The following is a 24,514-nucleotide window of genomic DNA, read 5'->3' on the forward strand; positions in this document are numbered from 1 at the left end:
TATATATCTTTTGATTTGCACGAAATTTGGCATAACGTACTGAATTAAGCCTAGAGTGATGTCTGCCAAGTTTCGTGAAAATCGGTCCAGATTTAGATATAGCTCCCATATATAGTTTCGTCCGATTTCATGTAAATGGTGCCCCAAAGTCTCTATATATCTTTCGATTTGCACGAAATTTGGCATAACGTACTGAATTGAGTCTAGAATGGTGTCTGCCCAGTTTCAAGAAAATCGGTCCAGATTTAGATATAGCTCCCATATATAGTTTCGTCCGATTTCATGTAAATGGTGCCCCAAAGTCCCTATATATCCTTCGATTTGCACGAAATTTGGCATAACGTACTTAATTGGGCCTAGAATGATGTCTGCCAAGTTTCATGAAAATCGGTCCCGATTTAGATATTGCTCACATATATAGTTTCGTCCGATTTAATGTAAATGGGGCCCCAAAGTCCCTATATATCTTTCGATTAGCACGAAATTTGGTACAGCCTAATCATTTAGGTCTAGAATGATGTCTGCCAAGCTCCGTGAAAATCGGTCAAGATTTAGATATAGCTACCATATATAGTTTCGTCCGATTTCATGTAAATTGTGACCAAAATCCATATATATCTTTCGATTTGCACGAAATTTGGCATAACGTACTGAATTGAGCCTAGAGTTATGTCTGCCAAGTTTCGTGAAAATGAGTCCAGATTTAGATATAGCTCCCATATATAGTTTCGTCCGATTTCTTGTAAATTGTGCACCAACATCCATATATATCTTTCGATTTGCCCGAAATTTTGCACAACGTACTGAATTGAGCCTAGAGTGATGTCTGCCAAGTTTCGATAAAATCTGTCCATATTTCTATATAGCTCCCACATATAGTTTCGTCCGATTTCATATAAATGGTTCACCAAAGTCGCTATATATCTTTCGATTTGCACGAAATTTGGCATAACGTACTGAATTGAGCCTAGAGTGATGTCTGCCTTGTTTCGTGAAAATCGGTCCAGATTTAGATATAGCTCCATTTTATTATAGATTGATTTTATGTAATTGACGCACCAAGGAACCAATAGGAACAAAACGTTCTAAAGTTAGTATAACCTAACCTGTGACAAGTTTGTTTGAAATCGCTTAATATGTGGATATAGCTTACATATATTTTTTCGCCCGATATCAAGCAAATTGGGCATCATACTCCTCATGTTAGTCAGATTGACATCAAACTTTGCACAACGTACAAAATTGAGCATAGAATTACGTAGTTGCGTTTTCTAGAAGTACAGACATAGTCAACCGGATGACCTATTTATATTTGTTTGAAGTCGATTTACACACTTTATGGACAAATCTAGGTAGATTCACATTTAGATAAATATCACATATTTTATTTCATCCAATTTCATGTTAATAGTCCTGTTTAATGTACCCATAGTGGTGAAGGGTATTCTAGAGTCGGCCCCGTCCGACTTTACTACTTTCCTTACTGGTTTAACTTGGTTTTTGGACACAAATCGGCGCTTTTACAAAAATAATTTTTCAAAGGTCCCCCATTTTGTTAATTTTAGAGCGAAGTCAATAATCCTAGTTCATACGAGAGCCACATATGTACTATTTCTAACACCGTTGGAATTTTCTGATTCCGATGTTCCAGTGAGGAGTTATCATGCCCGCCATCAAAAATAAGGACTTTTCTTTAATTACAAAAAACAACAACAAAACAATAATTTTTTTTTTTTTTGTAAATTATTTTTCTTCTCTTTTAAATCTTCAAATATATATGTGCAAAGTTACAAACCTTAACAAGCATTGGTATTGATTTACCAGCTCATTGAAAATCTTGAAAAATTAAAATCGTGAATGGGGGGTTCCCTTAAATTGGTTTTTAAAATTTGAATGGGGGTAGGGTATTTTGGGTGTTTATATCCTTCACCACACTGTAGTACAAGGTATTAAGTCTTTGTGCATATTTTTGTAACAGGCAAAAGTAATCGATATAGATCCATGGGTCCTTTTAAGAATATGCATACAATCACTTTCTGAGTCGATTTTTGCATGTTCGTCCGTCTGTCCATGTATTTTTGTGAACAAAGTACATGCATTTTTGTGAATTTAGTGGGATGAAATTTGGGACATGCCACTTATTTGGCCCAAGGACGAATCCTATTGAAATTGGAGAAAATCGGTTCAGCCTTAGATATAGCTCCCATATAGTTTCGTCCGATTTTATGCAAATGGTGCACCAAACACCCAATATTTGTCCGATTGAGAACAACATTTTGCACAGAGTACAGAATTAGGTCTAGATTGATGTATGCCAAGTTCTGTTGAAATCGGTTCAGATTTAGATATAGCTCCCATATATATTTTCGTCCGATTTTATGTAAATAGCGCACCGAGAAGTCTATTTTTATACCCTTCACCACACAGTGGTACAGGGTATTATGTCTTTGTGCATATGTTTGTAAAAGGCAATAATAATCGAGATAGACCCATGGTTCCTTTTGAGAATATGGATAGAATCACTTTCTGAGTCGATTTATGCATGTCTCTCCGTCCATGTTGAATTGTAAACAAAGTACAGGTCTCATTTATGATCCGAATTGGATGAAATTTGGCACAGCTCATTTGTTTGGCCCAAGGACGAACCCTATTGAAATTGGGAAAAATCGGTTCAGATTTAGATATAGCTCTTATATATATCTTCGTCCGATTTTAGGTAAATAGAGCACATAAGACCCTATATAATTTTCGATTGGCACGAAATTTGGCATAGGGTACTGTATTAAGTATAGAATAATATGTGCAAAGTTTCGTGAAAATCGGTTCAGATTTAGATATAGCTCCCATATATAGTTTCGCCTGATTTTAGGTAAATAGTCCACTAAAGTCGCTATATATCTTTCGATTTGGACGAAATTTGGCATACCGTACTGAATTAAGTCTAGAATGATGTGTGCAATGTTTCGTGAAAATCGGTTCAAATTTAGATATAGCTCATATATATATATATATGTATATATATATATATATATTCATCCGAATTTATGTGATTAGTACCCCAAAGTCTCCCAAAAACAATTCGATTTGCACGAAATTTGTCAAAGTGCACTCAATTAAGTCTAGAATGACGTGTGCTAAATTACGTGAAAATCAGATTTTATGTAATTGGTTCAGATTTTATGTAATTGGTGCACCAAAGTCCCTATATGTCTTTCGACTTGCACGAATTAAGTCTAGAATGATGTTGCTAAGATTCGTGAAAAAATCAGGGACCGTAACGGTTATAACTTATATCAAATCAGGTAAAAAATAACTGTTATTATGTGACCTAAATAAAAAATCCACTTTAATTATTTATTTTTTAACGGAAAAAATAAACGTTGATTTTTAACTGTTAAAAATGATTTTTATTTTTTCCGTCAAAAATAAAAGTCTTTTTGGGATTTTTATTTTTTCCGTCAAAAATAAAAGTCTTTTTGGGACTTTTATTTTTTCCGTCAAAAATAACAGTCTTTTTGGGACTTTTATTTTTTCCGTCAAAAATAAAAGTCTTTTTGGGACTTTTATTTTTTCCGTCAAAAATAATAGTCTTTTTGTGATTTTTATTTTTTCCGTCAGAAAATAAAAGTCTTTTTACGTAAATAAACATATAGAGTTGGGTACCAGTTATATAACCTTTGACCTAATAGTCAGGGGAATGATTCTTTAATTTATATTCATGATTTGGTACACTAGACTATTTTTTAAAAATTTATAACAAATATTTTTTACCTTTGATCTTGATTACTTATGTGTACACTTATTGTAATAAGGACAGAGATTTATAAATTGTAATTTTATAACTGATTACTAGTTGTATAAATTTCTTTAAATAAAAAGTGTTTTATTTCCTGACGGAAAAAATAAAAATCCCAAAAAGACTTTTATTTTTGACGGAAAAAAATAAAAGTCCCAAAAAGACTGTTATTTTTGACGGAAAAAATAAAAATCATTTTTAACAGTTAAAAATCAACGTTTATTTTTTCCGTTAAAAAATAATCCTTAACATGGGAACTGAAAGTGTTTTCTCAAGATCACTCAATATCCTTAATGGGTTCCTCAATACGAATCTATTGGTATACGACACTATTGGTGTCCCATGTCTCTAACATGAAGATTTTTTTGTTCGCATTTTAAAAAATAACTGTTATTTTCGGTCCCTGGAAAAAATCCATAGCTAAGCCGATTGACACAACGTACTGAGGTAATATAAATTAGTCTCTGGCAAGTTTGCCTGAAATCGGTTCAGATTAAGATATATAACAAACACGCGACTTCTGTGAGGATACATATGTAGAATATTTCCGAAGTGGTGAAGTGTATCATATATTTAGCCCTGTCCGACTTTACTACTTTCCTTAATGGCTATTCTACATTCTCGAAATTTAGCAGCGGGTATTGAATTTAGTCTAGAATACTTTTTGTTAAGATTGAAATGGGTCCAGATTTAAATACGACAAACATATAACTTTAGTCCTATTTTATGTAAATAATGCACCATGTTCTATTTTCACGATATTTTGTTGTTGAAATTAATTCAGATGCGAATATAGCTCCCTCATATATTTTTCCGATTTTATGTAAATGGTTGAAATGGAGGACTATATGTCTGTTCGCTTTAAACGAAATATTGCATAGCGTATTTGATTGAAGATGATTGAGGTTTAGATATGGCTTCCATACATATTTTCATCCGATTTAATCTAAGTGATATACTAAATAACTGAAGTTTGTCCGCTTAGGACGAATTAGTGCACAACGTTCTAAATGGAACCTAGAATAACGTGTATTGGATTTTGTGTCGAGATAAATTTTGGATAACGCACTGTTCACACAGTTTTTTCATTTTAATGGTCTCCAAAAATGCTTTGTCTATTCTATCTAATGGTTATTGTATATATAAGCATCTCTTGTACGTACCCAAAGTGGTGAAGGGTATCATGTAGTTGACACCGTCCGACTTTTGAATTTTCCTTACTGGTTTCAAATGCAAAAATGTGTAAACAGTATTAAAACACGAATCCCAAAAAGGGAAACCAGGAATGTACATTAAGCGACATAGTGACTCGTAAAACACCATTCCGATAAGGCAGTCTAGAAACTAAGCTATTAAGTGATACACGCACAAAGCTACCCTAACACAGTCTACATTTATTTGGTACAAATTTCTAATCGAATATCAAAGATCTATAATGTCGCTTGAACCCTTCTTTAATTTTACGTAACATCTTTGGGGCACCACTGACATGAAATCGGACAATCTGAAATGTGTGATCTATATAGATATTTGAAACTATTTAAATCAAATCATACACTTACTTTTGAAATCTATGAAAAATTCTCTGCCAATTGGGAATTAGGTCTTTGATGTTCTATTTGTATTATATCTGGTTCCATTTAAGGGTAAATTGACATGAGCCAATTGGTATGCCTTGTTCAAATCTTGTTCATCTTATTCGGATGGAGTCTCTCTGTGACAGTCATTCTGTACAGACGCACTTTAACTTCAGTACTAGCAAAATTATTTTTCAAAAATCAGAAAAAAATATATTGCAATTGTTATTGTCAGAAAGAATTTGTGAATGGTAATATTACCAACAATAACCAGTAAGGAAAGTAGTAAAGTCGGACGGGGCCGACTATATGATACCCTTCACCACTTTGGGTATATTCAACCGATGAATCCTAAGAGTTGTCGCATTTTTGAAGGACAAGTAAAATGAAATTGGATCCATAAACATGTCATTCTGCAACCTATACTAAATTTTTCCAACATTAGTATATGTTGCAAAAATTTAGTTACTTAATTTAAAATCGGACGGAAATAAAAAAGCTATATCAAAATCTAAACCGATTTCATCGGAACTTGTCCCAGGTTATGTTATACTAATTTCAGTATGCCTATCAGAAACATTTAAGGATCTTGGTGCATCATTTATTAAAAATCGGGAGATAATATATATGGTAGCTCTATCAAAATTTGAGCCGATTTCACCAAAACTTTCCAAATTTTAGGGACTTTGATAAAGAATGATATATAATGACTTTGGTATACCATTTAATTAAGTCGGACGAAAATATATGTGGGAGAAATATCTAAATCCGAACCGATTTTCATGAAATTCAACACGCATCGGCTTTGGTGCACTATTTACATTAAATCGGACAAAATTATATATGGAAGCTATATCTAAATCTTAAACGATTTTCACGATACTTGGCACACATCATTCTGGACCTAATTCAGTACTCTATGCCGAATTTCGAGCAAATCGAATGATATATAGGGACTTTGGTGCATCATTTACTTTAAATCGGACGAAACTATATAAGGGAGCTATATCTAAATCTGAACCGATTTTCTCGAAACTTAGCACACATCATTCTGGATCTAATTCAGTACTTTATGCCAAATTTCGTGCAAATCGAATCATATATAGGGACTTTGGTGCCCCATTTACCTTAAATCGGACGAACCTATATATGGGAGCTATATCTAAATCTGAACCGATTTTCTCGAAACGTGGCACACATCGTTCTGGACCTAATTCAGTACTCTGTGCCAAACTTCATGCAAATCGAAAGATATAGAGGGACTTTGGAGCCTCATTTACCTTAAATCGAACGAAACTATATATGGGAGCTGTATCTAAATCTGAACCGAGTTTCTCAAAACTTGGCACACATCGTTCTGCACCTAATTCAGTACACTATGTCAAATTTCATGCAAATCGAAGGATGTAGAGAGACTTTGTTGCCCAATTTACCTTAAATCGGACGAACCTATATATGGGAGCTATATCTAAATCTGAACCGATTTTCTCGAAACTTGGCAGACATCATTCTAGACCTAAATGATTAGGCTGTACCAATTTTCGTGCAAATCGAAAGATATATAGGGACTTTGGGGCACCATTTGCATGAAATCGGACGAAACTATATATGGGAGCTATATCTAAATCTGGACCAATTTTCTCGAAACTTGGCAGACATCACTCTAGGCTGAATTCAGTACGTTATGCCAAATTTCGTGCAAATCAAAAGATATATAGGGACTTTGGGGCACCATTTACATGAAATCGGACGAAACTATATATGGGAGCTATATGTAAATCTGGACCGATTTTTACGAAACTTGGCAGACATCATTCTAGACCTAAACGATTAGGCTGTACCAAATTTCGTGCAAATCGAAAGATATATAGGGACCGTTTACATTAAATCGGTTAAATATATATATGAGAGCTATATCTAAATCTGAACCGATTTTTACGTAACTTGGCAGACATCATTCTAGACCTAAATGATTAGGCTGTACCAAATTTCGTGCAAATCGAAAGATATATAGGGGCCGTTTACATTAAATCGGTTAAATATATATATGGGAGCTATATCTAAATCTGAACCGATTTTTCCCAATTTCAATAGGGTTCGTCCTTGGGCCAAATAAGTGACCTATGCTAAATTTCATCCAATTCGGATTATAAATGCGACCTGTACTTTGTTTACAATTTTACATCGACAGACAGACGGACGGACGGACGGACGGACGGACATGCATAAATCGACTCAGAAAGTGATTCTATGCATATTCTCAAAAGGAACCATGTGTCTATCTCGTTTCCTTTTGCCTGTTACAAAAATATGCACAGAGACATAATACCCTGTACCACAGAGTGGTGAAGGGTATAAAAATAACACTTTTGCGACCGAAACACAAAAGTTCTTGGACAACAATAAAAGCGTCCACACTAGACTGCTTTTCAGTTCGAATACCTTAAACACTAACAACAATGAAGACATGGATGGGCAGGTTGTTAAAAATCATAAACAGAATATGTTAAATTTGTTACAAAATAAAAATTATGATAAAATTCAAACCAATGATGAAATATCAGAACCAAAGCCACCGCCAATATTTATTCCCGATGAATCTGAAAAGCAGAATAGATAAACAGCCATTACCAATTTTCTTCTTAGATTTGGAGCCAAAACATAATAACCCAGATATTTACAACATAAAATATATTGGCAATGCAGGGGTTAAGATTGAACCTCCAAATATTGAGAGTTTGGAGCACCATTTAAGTCTGTACCTTATGCAAAATTTTGTTTGAATTGGTCAAATATTGGGAGTTTGGTGCACTATTAACATAAAATCGGACGAAACTTTATATGGCAGCTATACGTGTACATCGTATACGACATATTTCAATACAATGTGCAAAATTTTGTATCAATCAGACAATCCTTGGGAGTTTTGTGCACCATTTAGATAAAATGGGTTATTTAATATATGGGAGCTATATCTAAATCTGAACCGATTCCAACAATACATCGTACACATCAATATGGACCTATTTCAATACGTTGTACAAAATTTTGTATCAATCAGACAATCCTTGCGATTTTGGTGCACCATTTACAAAAAAAAATAAGACGAAACTATATATGGGAGCTACATCTAAATCTGAACAGACTTTCAGAAAACTTCGTACACATCAATCAATATGGTTCTAATTCATTTAGCTGTACAAAATGTTGCTTCATTCGGACAAATATTGGGTGTTCTCAAAATAAATATAATGGTCCACATTCGCAGGCTAGACATATATATATATATATATAGTAGGCGTCATAGCACAAGCAATAGCTATTAAATTTGTAATATGTTAAAGACTAGTGTGAGCTGGTAGCAACATCTGTGTAAGGGACCAAGAACATTTCCATAAAAGATAAGCACGGACGCCATCTACTACGTAGTAGATGTTATCTACTATACAAGATCTACTGGTTAAAGTTTAGCGAATTTATTAAACTCTATCCGTTCCTGTTTCCTCCAAAAATTTACATTAACTTCAATTCATAATTCACTCACTCACACACTTACCTGGATGAACAACGATAAAACTTCTGTATAACATAATAAGCCAGACACACTGGCACAGTGACCACTATAAACCAGGGAGTGATGATAATATTGATTAGAATGGCACACACGCATAACAAAGTGAACTGCAGTAAACGTTGGCTAGTGGCGGCGATTTTCTAAAAAAAAACAAAAATCAAAAAAAGAAACAACATTAAATCGAAATGTTCGGAAATTCAATGAAAATGCACAAATCATGGACGCAAAATTTACACACACACACCCCGAATACCTTCCAGCCCCATTCTTACCTTATCAATGATAGCCATATCGTTACTGAAGCGATTCATGATACGACCCAATGGTGTGACCTGAAAGAAATGCAACGATTTGTGCATAATTGACTGCAGAAGTTTTTCATGTAAATTGCGACGGGCCTTACAGCCGGCCCATTGACCGGCCGGTGTCGATATCATGGCCATGACTATGCATACGCAGGAAATTATGGCATAAATGTGGAAATAATACGTGACTTCGTGATGCGTACTGCTGTTGGTCGGAGATGAAGGGCCAGCGAACAGATTTTCCATATCATCATCAATGGCAGTAGTGGTGGCACGGCCGGTTGTTGCGTAATTGTGGACACCCATTTGTTGCATTGCGGATATATTTACGGATGTTATCGCTTTATGTTGCTGCGCCAGCAATGTACCATTACTACTACCACCACCGCTACCTCCAGTTGCCACTACCGCTGCCGTTGGCTTATTGTCATCGGTCCATTGTTGTAACCAAACATCCGTGTACACGCGCAAAGTTTGCCAAATTAGGGCCGTGATGAAAAATATTAAAACAATTGCGAAACCAGATGCACGCACATACAGCAAATAGATTTCCGCCGGTATTTTACCATATTTTCGTTCGACATCGTAATTTGTTGTTGTCGTCGTTGGTTTCTTGTTGTTTGCCTGCCTGGCCGAGTATAATTCGTTGGAATTGGGCATTTCAGTTGATGTTGTTTTTGTTGGTGGTGTTGCTGCATCATCTCGCAAAGTGGTAACATTGGTGGCCAACATGTTGGTGGTGGCTGTGTTGTTGTTATTGATATTGCTTGTAGTTGTAACTCCGGTATTGTCGGCATGTTTTTCCATGTGATTCGCTTTGTTTGCCAACAAAGCTTTATAGTCAATATTGACATCTGTAAAAGGAGGAAAACGGGACAAGAAAATCGTAATTTTATTTTTTCTTCTCTTTTTTAACCAAAATAAAGTCTTTAAATAGAATGAAAATACTATCGGAAATAAAATTACAATTTTTAAATTCCAGATATTAGTATCAAGTGTTTTGATGACGTTCTCATGTTAGACCAGGATATGATTTTATTTGTTAACAGAAGTTTAAACCAGTAAAGTAGTAAAGTCGGACTGGGCCGACTATATGCGTCCCTTCACCACTTTGAAAGAATATTGGCATGAAATTGAACGAAGTTAAATATGAGACCTACACATGCCATTCTTCAAGCTATGCTAAATTTTGTATATCGATTTAAAGCAAACTTCACACAAGTTATTTGGTATGCTGCACGGTTTAAAATTTAATCTTAATCAGACATCCATTGACTACTTGGTGTACAGTTAACATGAATAGATCGAAATTATTTAATTCAGTACTCTATGCCAAATTTCGTGCAAATCGAAATATATATAGGACATTTTTTTGCACCATTTCATTAAATCGCAAGAAAATATATATATGAGATCTATATCTAAATCCGAACCAATTTTCATCAATTTCAATAGAGTTCGTCCTTGGGCCAAAAAAATGAGCTGTGCCATATTTCATCCAAATCGGATTATAAATGCCACCTGTACTTTGTTTACAATTTAACATCTACAGACGGATATTCATAAATCGACTCAGAAAGTGATTCTATGCATATTCTCGAAAGGAACCATGGGTCTATCTCGATTCCTTTTGCCTGTTACAAACATATGCACAAAGACATAATACCCTGTGCCACAGTGTGGTAAAGAAAGAATTCGGAAATCTGGAAATCACATTCGCTTGGTTCGGTCTCGGTCACATATACCACATGTTTCTTCTACTTGTCAGCTAGAAACATTATTTTCTAAAATAGTGTTCCTATATCTTCAATATTAATTTACTAGAGGTCACAAACACCGAATCTGACTAAACATTGTATTTTAACTAAAATTTAAATTCAGTAGTGTTGGCGGTTTATTTGGGATACCATTTGTATTTTGTTTTTGCAAAATAGTCAGGCTGAATCCCAGTTTTTTGTTTTTATAAAAAACAACTATTTATTAGTGGTGTATGGGAGGGAGCGTCAAGTATAGATTCGTTGTGGGTAAACAACATTTTGACAGAAACATGGACCTTGTAGGTCCTCGTTTTAGTATAGCTCCCATATAACGGTCCCATCCGATCTTATATATTTTGAAGATTATAGCTACATTTCCCAACATATTTGATTGAAATTTGAGTATTTTGAGTTCTAAGTAGGCAAGGCAGCACCAAACGAAAAATGTTCAATACCGATCCACGTTTTTGTATAGTCTTAATATAAAGGTACCACCCCAATATGGGCATTTTGATAGTTATATACACATTGGTTTTTGGTATTTTTGGTACACTCAAAAAAAGTGTATTGAGTACCAATAAAATTGTTCTTGAAATTAAGTATTTTGACTTTAATTTGGCGCCAAAGAAAAAATGTTGATCGAAGAATATTTTGATTTTTAACCAATGCAACGTGGATGCATTTATATGGGAGGGTGCGACAAAATATTCGTGTTAAACATAAATAAAAATATAAAAGTCAGACAAAATTATGGATACTTTACGTATCAAATAGAAAAAGCATTTTCAACTCTCAATAATTAACACTGCGTAGTTATGATACACAAATAAAATAATTTATTTAATACTTTAAAAATCAATGAAGAAACCAGTAAGTAAAGTGGTAAAGTCGGACGGGGCCGACTATATGATACCCTTCACCACTTTGGGTAAATTCAACAGATGAATCTTAACAGACGTCGCATTTTTGATTTTCACGAAACTTAACACACATCATTCTAGACTTTATTCAGTACGCTGTACCAAATTTCGTGGAAATCGAAAGGTATACAGAGATTTTGGTACACCATTTTCCTTAAATCGGACGAAAATATATACGGGAGTTATATCTAAATCTGAACCGATTTTCACGAAACTTAGCACACATCATTCTAGGCTTAATTCAGTACGCTGTGCCAAATTTCGTGCAAATCGAAAGATATTTAGGGACATTGGTGCACAAACGTGCTAAATAACCTCAAAATACCGAAAATTGGGGGGTACCCTTATATGGGAGCTATGCCTAAACGTGGACCGATTTTCTCCAATTTCAATAGGCTTCGTCCTTGGGCTAATTAAGTGACCTGTGCCAAATTTCATCCAAATCGGATCATAAATGCGACCTGTACTTTGTTAACAAAAATACATGGACGGACGGACAGACGGACATGCATAAATCGACTCAGAAAGTAATTCTATGCATATTCTCAAAAGCAACCATGGGTCTATCTCGATTATTTTTGCCTGTAACATATGCACAAAGACATAATACCCTGTACCACAGTGTGGTGAAGGGTATAAAAAACAGTAAGGAAAGTAGTAAAGTTGGACGGGGCCGACTATATGATACCCTTCACCACTTTGGGTATACTCCACAGATGGAATCCTAACAGACGTTGCATTTTTTAACATGAAATTAAACATGTCATTCTGCAACCTATACTGAATTTTGGTGGATATAGAGTTGCTTCTTACAATGGGACAAAATTATCTAAATAAAAATTTAAAATATAAAATATCGAAATCTAAACCGATTTCATCGAAACTTGTCACATGTACTTCAGTATGTTTTGTGCCTTCGGCCATATTTTGAGTTCTTCATTTACTTATAAATCCAAATTTCGTGCAAATCGAAGGATATATAGGGACTTTGGTGCATCATTTACATAAAATCGGACGAAAATATATATGGGAGCTATATCTAATCTGAACCGATTTTCACGAAATTTTACACACATCTTTCTAGACTTAATTCAGTATGTTGTGCAAAATTTCGTGCAAATCGAAGGATATATAAGGACTTTGGAGCACCATTTACATAAATTCGGACGAAAATATATATGGGAGCAATATCTAAATGTGAACCGATTTTCACGAAATTTAACACATATCATTTTAAACTTAATCCAGTACGCTATGCCAAATTTCGGGCAAATCGAAGGATATATAGGGTCTTTGGTGAAACATTTACATGAAATCGGACGAAACTATATATGGGAGCTATATCTAAATCTAAATCGATTTTCAAGAAATTTAACACACATCGTTCTAGACTTTATTTAGTACGCTATGCCAAATTTAGTGCAGATCGAAGGATATAAAAGGACGTTAAGGTACTATTTCCCTAAAATCGGACGAAAATATATATGAGAGCTATATCTAAATCTGAACTGATTTTCATGAAATTTAACACACATCGTTCTAGACTTAATTTAGCACGCTGTACCAAATTTCGTGCAAATCGGAAGATTTATAAGGACTTTGGTGTACCATTTACCTAAAATCGGGCGAAGCAATATATGGGAGCTATATCTAAATCTGAACCGATTTTCACGAAAATTGGCAAACATCATTCTACGCTCAATTCAGTGCGATGTGACAAATATCGTGGAAATCGAAAGAGTTATAGGGACTTTGGTGCATCATTTACCTTAAATCGGACGAAAGTATATAGGGAGCTATATCTAAATCTGAACCGATTTTCACGAAAATTAGCAAACATAATTCTATGCTTAATTTAGTAAACTGTGCCAAATTTTATGCAAATCGAAAGATATTTAGAGACTTTGGTGCACCATTTACCTTAAATCGGACGAAATTATATAGCTATATCTAAATCTGAACCGATTTTTCCCAATTTCAATAGGGTTTGTCATTGGGCCAAATAAATGGGCTGTGCCAAATTTCATCCAATTCGAATAATAATTGCGACCTGTACTTAATTTACAATTTAATATGGACAGACGGACGGAGGACATGCATAAATCGACTCAGAATGTGATTCTATGCATATTCTCAAAAGGAACCATGGGTCTATCTCGATTATTTTTGCCTGTTACAAACATATGCACAAAGACATAATACTTTGTACCACAGTGTGATGAAGGGTATAAATATTATTATACAAATATCTATAAGACATGCATTAATTTTCACATTTCTTCCAACAAATCAGAAACAGATTTCAACAAAGTAGTTTTTTGCTGCATGGTATTCTTCTCTGACCAGTAGTATATGGGTCTGAACTTAGGAGTAATCGATTTAGCAAATCAGTATTCGTTGCCACGTGGGAAGTTTTTCTGGTATGATGGAGTCTAAATCGTTTGATATCTTTATTTTTAAGTTCAGATAAGATTTACCTATAGCAGAGTGTCAATAAAGAAAAGAATAATCGCATTTGACAATAATATCAACACAATTGTTTGTTCACATTTAACAATAACAGCACGCATCCACCAACATTCAAAAATTAAATGTTTACACACGACTCTGAGTTAGTATATTACTGCTTTTTCGAAGTATAGACAAATGTACCAATATTAAAACCAAGCATGACCGGAGGAATCGGGGGGAACACATTTAAAACTCTGAGTAGATTTAACGAAGACGGCAAAAATAACTCAAAAAATGTGCATCTTAAAATTAGTGTTTTAGAAAAACTACACAATATTTTATAAATGTATATATAAATGTCCTAGGTTCTGATACTCGATTTTTAATAAGAAAAATCTTATTTACGAGTTTTAAATACGATTTTTTATGATTATCTTAAAATTAATACTAATTTTCACCTTCATAATTGACCGACATTCCATGTTAATATTTTGACACATGTGAATGTTATATAACATTTTTCAAGTATAAATTGTATTCACAAAAATATGATATTTTGGCATTGACCTCATTTCATTTGTAGACCGTGACACATAAAGTTAGTTTCAAAGTCTAAAGATTTGAAATACATCACGGTTTTTCCTCTATACCTGAAATTGATTTTTTGACAAAAAGTTGGGTTCCTGGTCCATAGTGGAGACATATAAGGCGAGGAGTAAAAAAAATCAGGTGGGGACCTTTATATATTGACAAGGTCAGAACCACGTACTATACTTAAATATTTCTGTGTGGAACTGCTTTGTCAATTAAGAACCCGAATTTTACTATTGCCTCTGAAATATATTTTCACATATTAATGACAACATTAATAAAAAAATCTTTCTAATGGCAACATTTAGGTCCTGAATACCCATTTTTTTGAGAAATAGACGATATCTGACATTTTCGTTTTATAGTAAAAAATAACAATGAACTATACCTGAAATTATCCATTATGTGTAATGCACTATAAACGACTTACACTTTAATTCAATCCATAACAAACCCCCTTCAACGCCACTATGCAAAAACAACGTTCCCAAAACGCTGTCAATATTGCCTAGGCCTCTGGGTGACTATCAATATTTATTTGTTATTTCCTGTTCGATTTCAATTATTCAACAACGTTCGCCATTCGATTCAATTTACTCCAATTCAATTAAAAATTCGGATTGGAATCAATTCAATTTTGGATGTGAAAACTATAGATATAAATATTTTTGCCTCAATACCTGCCAAGGGATATTATCGAACATCAGTTATCATTAGTGCTTAATAAACACCTTTTGTTCGTACAATTGATAATAATCAATGGGAAAGTTTTTAGTTTAGGACACACAGGAACAAAAAAAAAACGAATGACGCAACTTCATAGCCATGGCATAGCATGCGGCAGCAGCAGACAGGCATACAGTGAGACAGTTTGCTATCCAGCCAGTCAGCCAGCAAGCCACAGGCAACTGACAACACACACGACTGCACTCATCCACACTCACACAAACAAACAGGATGTTGAGTGTAATGATAGCTATGCTGTGATGGCTGTGGATTATGACTTTTCCCACAGTGCATTCTACGTATCTATTGAGTCTAGGCATCCTGGATACTTATAGAGAAGTGTGAGTTCACACATATGTATGTTAGTGTGTGTGATGCTACATACATTCATACATACATACCTTGAATGGATTCCTCATTTTCAATACCGGCAATCCAACTTTCCGTCTCAGTTTCAGTTGCATCCGTTAGCACTGAGCTCAATTCAATGGATGGCACTGATGAACCAGCTATGCCAGACGATTCCTCCGAGATGCTCCTGTAGGTGGCCAAGAAGAATCGAGGAATAAATGGATGGATGAATGAATGAAAGAAAATGAATTGTTATTGGTATTTTTATAGAAGAGTAAACTATAAATTGCAATTGTATATCATTTCATATATAGGGAGGAAGATGAATGGAGAGATAAAGTACCGACATAGCCGGATGGCAATGACGTTGCTGATGATGATGATGATTTTCAAGTGATGGAATTAAAAGTAAATTTCATTACATTGTTGGCATAACACACAAAAGCAATATGGATTTCATTGAATGCTCTGGAAAATAAAGACACAAAATAAGGAAACAAAAACAAAAACACTTACACAATAGCTGTATCTCCACTACCAGGTCTGGGCCTGTGATGATGTGCTGCCGGGGCAACCGTTTTCGATTTATTCGATCTACGCATAGTCATACGTCTAAGGAATTGTTGAAAACCATTACCCGTTTCCAATGGAGATTCAGCCGCATCGATTTCATCTTTACCTTCACCATTTTCCACAAATGCTGGTGGTGCTGAAACATTCTTGGTCAATGGTTGATGTTTGCTCATCGGTGCCACGGGTTGCCATGATTGGGTACGTGATGGTGCCTCTTCACTACTACTTAAATTTGTCATATAACTGACAGCACTGCCAACACTATCGGTAAGTAAACTTCTGCGTAATTCGGTTGGGGTGTTACTGATATTACTGAGGCGACTTGAGGTTCGAGAACTGGGTCTATGACCACTGCGAAAGGTATCACTACCAGTACGTCGACGACGTCGCAACGGTACTCCTTCAAGTTGACATTCATCCAGAGGCAGTGGGACGTCATAGATTAAATGTCGAGAACTGTAGAAACCAGATGGTGTGCGGGATAGCTTAAAGCCGGAATTGCAAGCCATTGAAGAGGTCTGAAATAAAAAAATAATAAAATTTTAAATACATACACACTCCTTATATTATTTCCGAAATATTTTTAAATTAGAAGCTCAAAGCTCTCTGTGTACCGATATAATATAATGGTTGAAAAAATGTTACGTTATTACGAAAGCTACGTATATATCAGACACTAAGTGTTGCCTTCATTATGTGTTGTCTGGTTCTGTATGGGCTGTATCTATAAAGAATTTGGAGACAGTCTTATCTGGGCATTTAGATAAATGCAACGTGCCGTGTGATCCTAGTCCACATTGTGGACATGTGCCGTCATTTCTTACCCAGTAAGATACTTACTTTAACTACTCCTGTCTGTCTAGGCAACTAGGAGACCAAGCATCTCATCTGCTGCTATAGATTGTGGTTGGCCTCCGAATACAGCAATCTAGGCTGTTCACCATCATCTATTCTATTATCTACTGCTATGGATGATGGTGAACGGTATTACATTCATACAGCATTGTTCTACTGCCTAGGAGACTGTATCTGGACGAATTTAGGTCTGCCTCAAAAAGGTCTCCTTGTCAACACCTCAAGTGTTGTCGGTCAGCGGTTTGAGAACCTTGTTCTTACTTCGGATGAATTTTAAAGGCCGTCAAACGTTGCACCCAATATCTTTGAGTATTTGGTGAGCGGAATCTATATCTCCATAGAAGATTATTTTCAGCTGGAGCTTCACCCATTCACGATTTCAAATTTCGAAGATTTTCAATCGGCTGGCATTATGTTAAGGACTTGTAACTTTGTATAAATATATTTGAAGACTTAAAGATAAAAAAATAAGTTTTCAAAATGTTGTTCTTGATGTCTTGTTGTTGTTTTTTGTAATGAAATAAAATTACTTTCGATGATTGCCGATCACTTGAACATCCAAGTCTTCATCCAAATCTCAAAATTCCAACGCAATTGGAAAGAGTACAGCTAAGTTTTGGGTTTTTTTTTTTTTTTTTTTTTTTTTGAATAATCGCCAATTTTATGCCGAAAGGAAAAATCTTCACCTAATTGATACGATACTCTTTCGAAAAAAACCTTCTTAAAGTTTGAGAAGCACTCTTGCGTTCCTTCATGCTGGCACAATAAATAGACTATATCTTCAAGAGTTGTTCAGATTTTTTGAAAGCGACAATGGAGGGGTCCGTTTAAGACGTCAAGTGTGTATGTGCATTTGGTGGGGAATATTTGCATCTTCCGCAGGTGAAAGAAACTCACAAGATCAGCTATCTAGCCGTTTATCCTCTCCCATATGTCATCAATAATGGGACGCTACGCCATAATCGTGCAATAATCCGCATACATTACCTTCTCTATGCCGTCCGGCTGTTGTGGAATATTAGAAAGGAAGAATTACCCCACCTCGGGGAAGAATTACCCCACTGCACCGGTCACCGATTTCACGTTTTTGAATTTCACATAACCATAGATTTAGTATAATTATACATAATCTCAGGTTATAAATTTAATTGAATTAATTTAGGGGTCGCAATGAACCGAAAACTTTTTTTGTTCAGATTTTCTAGTCGCTCTAAAGGTCAATATTATATGCAGAACATCACTTATTTTACACAATTAAGCTGATCTAACCAAATATTTAGAACGGCTGTTTATCTTATGGTCGGCCCCGTCCTACTATACTGATCCGCTCTCTGGTTTAAAATTTATTGGACTCTTCGACGTCCTCGAAGAGTTTGGCATGGTTGTCGGTATCCAGGAACTATGGCAAAGTTTATGTTCTCAACTCCAGGTTCATCAAATTTCTTAAGCATTACCATCCAAGCCTAAGGCTTTGGATGACACATCTACATTATTTTGTAAATTGTGGTGTTATCTTTTCGTCTACGAGATTTCTTATCTAACGTAGTACACTCCTCTTCGCTTTGTCACTCTCGGAGGTATCTTAACATGCCTCACAATTTACTTGTTCCGGTCCGGTCTTGTAAAGTTGGTCTATTCAGTTGGTCTATCCACTTTTTCCTTTTATACTCGCATATGGGTCTGTTCACTTCAAGAGTAACTTTTCCTACACTTGGTTCTCCAGGTGTCGTACGACGAAACTTGCCACGTTTGTTTGCCAATACCGTCGTCACGGCTGGAAAAATTGGTATCGGGTACAATGCTCTGCTGCCGCAAGCAAGTGATGATTTTCCGGAAATTCCTCTCCGATACCCCAGAATTTGAGGGTATGATCAATGCGAAGACAATGATAGGGAGGTGGTCTGATCCGATGGAAATTATAGGTTGCCAGGTTACGTTATTTATCCGACCTAGTGCCACTATGGTTATGTCTGGCGAGATGTGGATAAAGAGAGACATCCTTGTGAGATATACTCGTTCACTGTGCAAAATTATTAAGCTCATTGACCATTACCATCACCTCTGCTTGAAACTTGGTGTTCCTTCGAGTATTCGTCCATAAGGTATTAAGCGTGCATCAGCAGTAGTAAATTTCTCTCAGATACCCGAGGATTTGAAGGATTTCCGGTGGTTTATACACATTTGCACTCGCATGCTAGCCTGTTGACTTCGAGAATAAGTTTTCTTCAGGCGTTGTATGACCGAACATAGATGTCTTGCTTCGGGTATTCGTCTAGCAGGTATAAAGCGTGTAGCAGCAGTAGAACATTTCTCTCATATACCTGAAGACTTGAGAGTATAGAAAGCTCTCTTTCACATGGTTCAAGAAAATACGACGTACAGATGTTATGAAGTCCCGTGGTCTATAAACGGAGACCATGATTGCTAGGTGGTCTGATCCGAACTTAATGCTAACACAATAAATCGGCTATGTCTTCAAATTTTTTTGAGATTTTCACTTGAAAATTTATAGAGACATTCTTGAATTAGTGTAGGTTCGAATTAAATCAAAATACAAAATCAATTTTCTTGAAACCGAGAACGGAGAGGGTCCCCTTAAACCACTTTCAAAATAACTACTCATTTGCACAAAAATCGAGGACGAAACATATAGTGTCCAAAGAAATCAGTTGACAAAAACACTGTTGACCTTGTAATCCAATATAAGAGATGTAGAGGTCAATTCGAATATAGAAAGTCGAATATCCAATTTTCACTATTCTCATTTGAACAATTATCATACATTGTTAATTCAGAATATTCGAGTAAACGATCTACAACATTTCATTTGCCTCTGGTCATTCAAAAATTCCATTTAAATATTTACCAATTTTAATATCTATTACGAAAAAGTTTAAACATAAAGATAATTTTGTAATTTTTCAATTTAAATTCTCCTTTTTCATTTAACCAGTATCTAAAATAAATAATAAATAATTTACACTTACCGCTGGCATGATTGTGTACTCGTCATCTTCGTTGTCAGCGGCCAATATATTTTCGGCAGAAGTTGCTTTCATTTCCGTTGCCATATCAATGGCATCATTGCCACCTCCTCCATTGCTCTCCGTTGTAGATCCGGTGGATTGTTGTGTTGTACAGGAGGTGGAACGCAATAAACCCAATTTCGAAACATTTTTAAATAATTTCCAACGTTCACGGGCTGTGCGGCCTAAAGCGGTGTTTTCGTTGGGGCTGTGCAACAACAACGATAAGAACAAAAACAAAAAACAAGAAAAACATCAAAAAACCAATTGAAAAGGATATGAATTCAAGAATAAAGATATCAGTTAAAACAACGTCTGTTACATTGTCATCCGCCAAATGGGAGTTTGTTTCGTTCGTCCCACGTTGAAAAGTTAATGGGGTTCGACGGAACAACAGCGAATGAATTGCCGTTTGTTTTGTGGTGGTGATGATGACGGTGGTGGCGATGATGCTATTGAACAACAATTCAATGAAAAACACCATCAACAATTGTATTTCCCAAGTTTTTTTAAGTTCAGGACGGAAGTCCTTTAGGGTAAAAGTAAAAAAAAAGAAAACCGCCTATTACCATGTGTACAGCAATTCTTCTCCACTTTTAAGTTAGTTACGAGTATTTAAGCTGTGTGAAAGAGGCTGTCAAGTAAAACACTTGCCCCCTACCATTTTCTTGTACATGTTGTTGTAAATATCCTGAGGTTGTTGAAAATGGTTGCCTTATGTGTGGTTTCAAATTCCCGGAATTATTTTATAAATGTCAGCTAAGTAAGAGTGGGCAATTCTCATTGGAAGGGATTTCAATTAAGTTTTTACGTGAGTAATTGACCACGGTGTGATTTTGATGATTGAAGCCGCCAAAAAAATTTACCTAATAAAAAGTGTTAATGGCGGCGGAAATAAGTACAGTACTATAAATTGGAACGTCCTACGTTATTAATTGAGGAAGCATTCAGTAAATTTCTAAAAACAAATTACAGAATTTCCTGAATGATATTACTTTTTTAAACGACGTGTCCGCAATTAACTTTTTTAGATCATGGAAAAAATATTTTTTAAATCCACGCTTACATGTCATTCTGCTTCCTATGCTAAATTTTGTAAATCGATTTAAACAAACTTGAGACACACTAATTGATATGCTGCACTGTTTCAAATTTAATCTCAATCAATTAGCATGAATAGGCCGATATTACATATATATCTGAACCGATTTCAAGGAAACTTGCCAGAGATAAATTTATATTAACTTCATTACGAAGTATGAATCGGCCTAGCTATGGATCAACACACTCTAGACTTGATTTAGTACGCTATGCTAAATTTCGTGAAAATCTAAAGATTTTCGTCTGAAATCGGACGAAAATATATATGGAAACTATATCTTAATCCATAAGGTATAAAGCGTGCATCAGCAGTAGTAAATTTCTCTCAGATGCCCGAGGATTTGAAAGTATGGGCAGCTCTCGTTCAGCTTTCTCATGGTTCAGGCGTTCAGATATTATGAATTTGAGTAGTATATGGAGAATTGAGAAGTTGCCAGATTGCATTATTTATCCGACCTGGTATCACTATGGTTATGTCCCTTATTCTTGTGGGAAATAATTACCTATCAATTCGGATTTGTCACCTTTAACGACGTAACTTCAGTACGGTGTATGAGTCGGCCTAGCTATGGATCAACACACTCTAGACTTGATTTAGTACGCTATGCTAAATTTCGTGAAAATCAAAAGATAAATAGGTACTTTGGTGAAGCTATATCTAAATCTGAACCGAGTTTTCCCAATTTCAATAGGGTTCGTCCTTGGGCCAAATAAATGAGCTGTGCCAAATTTTTACAATTTAACATGGATTGACGGCCGGGCATGCATAAATCAACATAAAACGTGATTCTATGCATATTCTCAAAAGGAACCATCGTCTATATCGTTTCCTTTTGCATGTTACAAATATATGCCCAAAGACATAATACCCTGTACCACAGTGTGGTGAAGGGTATACAAATTTCACGCCTATTTTAGATCATAGAAAAATATTTTTTATTATTTTATCTAAATCTGAACCGATTTGCACGAAACTTAGCACAACTCATTCTAGACTTAATTCTGTACGCTATGACAAATTTCGTGCAAATCGAAAGATAAATAGGTACTTTGATGCACCATTTACCTGAAATCGGAAGAAAATATGTATGGAAGCTATACCTAAATCTGAACCGATTTTTCCCAATTTCAATTGGGTTCGTCCTTGTACCAAATAAATCAGTTGTGCCAAATGTCCTCCAATTCGAATCAAAAATGCTACCTGTACTTTTTTTACCATTTCAGTTTCGTCTGGTAGGGGAGATTGGGGCACCTTCGGCACTTTTTTTTAGAGCTCTATATCACAGTACTTATACAATAGATATAAAAACGTTATAGCTGTTTATTATCCCCGGATACTTAATTATCAAAACTTGTACCAAAAACATATAATAAATTAGTATTAGTTAAACATTTTTACAGTTTTGTAAAAAAATGTCGCATTCGCCGAATGTGCCCCTACCCGGTATAGCTTCGGCATTTGAAGGGGCACATTCGAAACGATAGTTATGGCCCTGTCATTCGGCACCATAGACACCGCTATCAGTGGGGTTGAAATTCAGGTCCTCTAAATGTTCCATTTTGCTTGAATATGCGACTCAAAGTTGGATTTTTAATGCTATATTTTCTGGCGGCGGACGTTGACATCTCAAGGCCACACACAACATCAGAAATAGCTTTTTTCTATCGCATTTTCGTCAATACAAGAAGTTTTGGTCTTATATATGTAATTTCGAACCATATTAAAGGATTATTTTTCAAGACAAACTCAAAAACATTTTAAGGGAATAATATCGCACTATCTGTATATGGCCGAATGTGCCCCACATCAAAATACCGCATCTATCCTGAAGGTATTTTTTTCATGTATGTCTATCAATCTTCTAAAAACGTTATATTTTTAATTATTTTTATAAGAATGCACATTGTAATTAACTATTTTCTAATAATACTGCCTTAAGAATTTAGAAGTATTATACCCGAAACACTTACGAAATGGAATGGAAATATTACAAAAACATCTGTAAAAATACAAAAAACCCTGCATCTAAATAAGTATATTAGCTTGAGATTTCAAACTTTGCAACAGTTATTTATTTTGGTATTCGATACCTATGTATCAAAGCAAGTGATGTCCGGTTCATATCGAAAACGCGATTGCCGAATGTGCCCCGATGCCGAAAGTGTCCCAGTCTCCCCTAATTGCAATTACTGTTGTTACTACAAAAATGTCTAAAAGACTGCTGGCGAACAAATTTTAATTTACCATTTCCCATCAAACTTTTTTCCCGCATTCAAATAACATTAATCACGAAAAACTCACTTTGCCCTTTTTCCTATGAAAAAGGGAATTCTTGTACTTACTTGTTTTGTTGTTCCTTTTCATTGGCTTTTGCAATTATTGAATTCCATTTGGCGATTATGTGTGGATGAGTGGCTGCGATCTCCTTATAGCTGCCGGATGCCTGAAGACAACCATCTTTCAATACAATTAACTGCAAAAGAGATGACGACAAATAACAAAAAAAAAACAAAAACAACAACAGCAAGGCAAAGAGAGCGATTCAATATTTCAAAAAATTTACTCGTATTCCAACATCCGCCAAAGCAGATGAAAGAAGGAGATGATGGAAAAAATGTCATTGAAATGAAAAGGTTCGGAAACAAGGCATTACAAGTGTTTATGAATTGGATAGTCAGCAGTAGAGGACAAGCAATGCAATAAATTAAATTCATATTTCCAGGAAAAGTCAAGAGATGCTGAAATTTTCACATAATGGACAAACAAAATTTCTAATAAAAAATAGAAAATTCGAATCAATGAACATTTTCTAATAGGAAATAGATAAAATGATATCTGACAAGGGTTTGGGTGAGAGGATGTTGACATTTGGCAAACATTTCAAAAGAGAACAACAAGAACACAAAAAAT

The 24,514-nt window shown here is 35.2% G+C and overlaps 1 protein-coding gene across 1 annotated transcript in view; it reads right to left on the reverse strand.

Moving 5' to 3' along the window:
* LOC133330044 (ATP-binding cassette sub-family C member Sur-like) overlaps nt 1-24,514 on the reverse strand; it is a gene marked incomplete at its 5' end in the record, with an annotated part of 62,130 nt that overhangs the window by 36,771 nt on the left and 845 nt on the right. Inside the window, 6 exons of the mRNA XM_061538524.1 lie at nt 8,930-9,087; nt 9,220-10,106; nt 16,099-16,235; nt 16,565-17,139; nt 20,464-20,710; nt 23,947-24,077. Of these exons, the coding sequence (XP_061394508.1) occupies nt 8,930-9,087; nt 9,220-10,106; nt 16,099-16,235; nt 16,565-17,139; nt 20,464-20,710; nt 23,947-24,077 (2,135 nt within the window). The remainder of the gene's footprint in view (nt 1-8,929; nt 9,088-9,219; nt 10,107-16,098; nt 16,236-16,564; nt 17,140-20,463; nt 20,711-23,946; nt 24,078-24,514) is intronic.

The sequence above is a fragment of the Musca vetustissima genome, unplaced genomic scaffold (genome assembly GCF_032173495.1).
Source record: "Musca vetustissima isolate MV318-11 ecotype Yass unplaced genomic scaffold, APGP_CSIRO_Mvet_v1 utg6707, whole genome shotgun sequence".
Lineage (NCBI taxonomy): Eukaryota > Metazoa > Arthropoda > Insecta > Diptera > Muscidae > Musca > Musca vetustissima.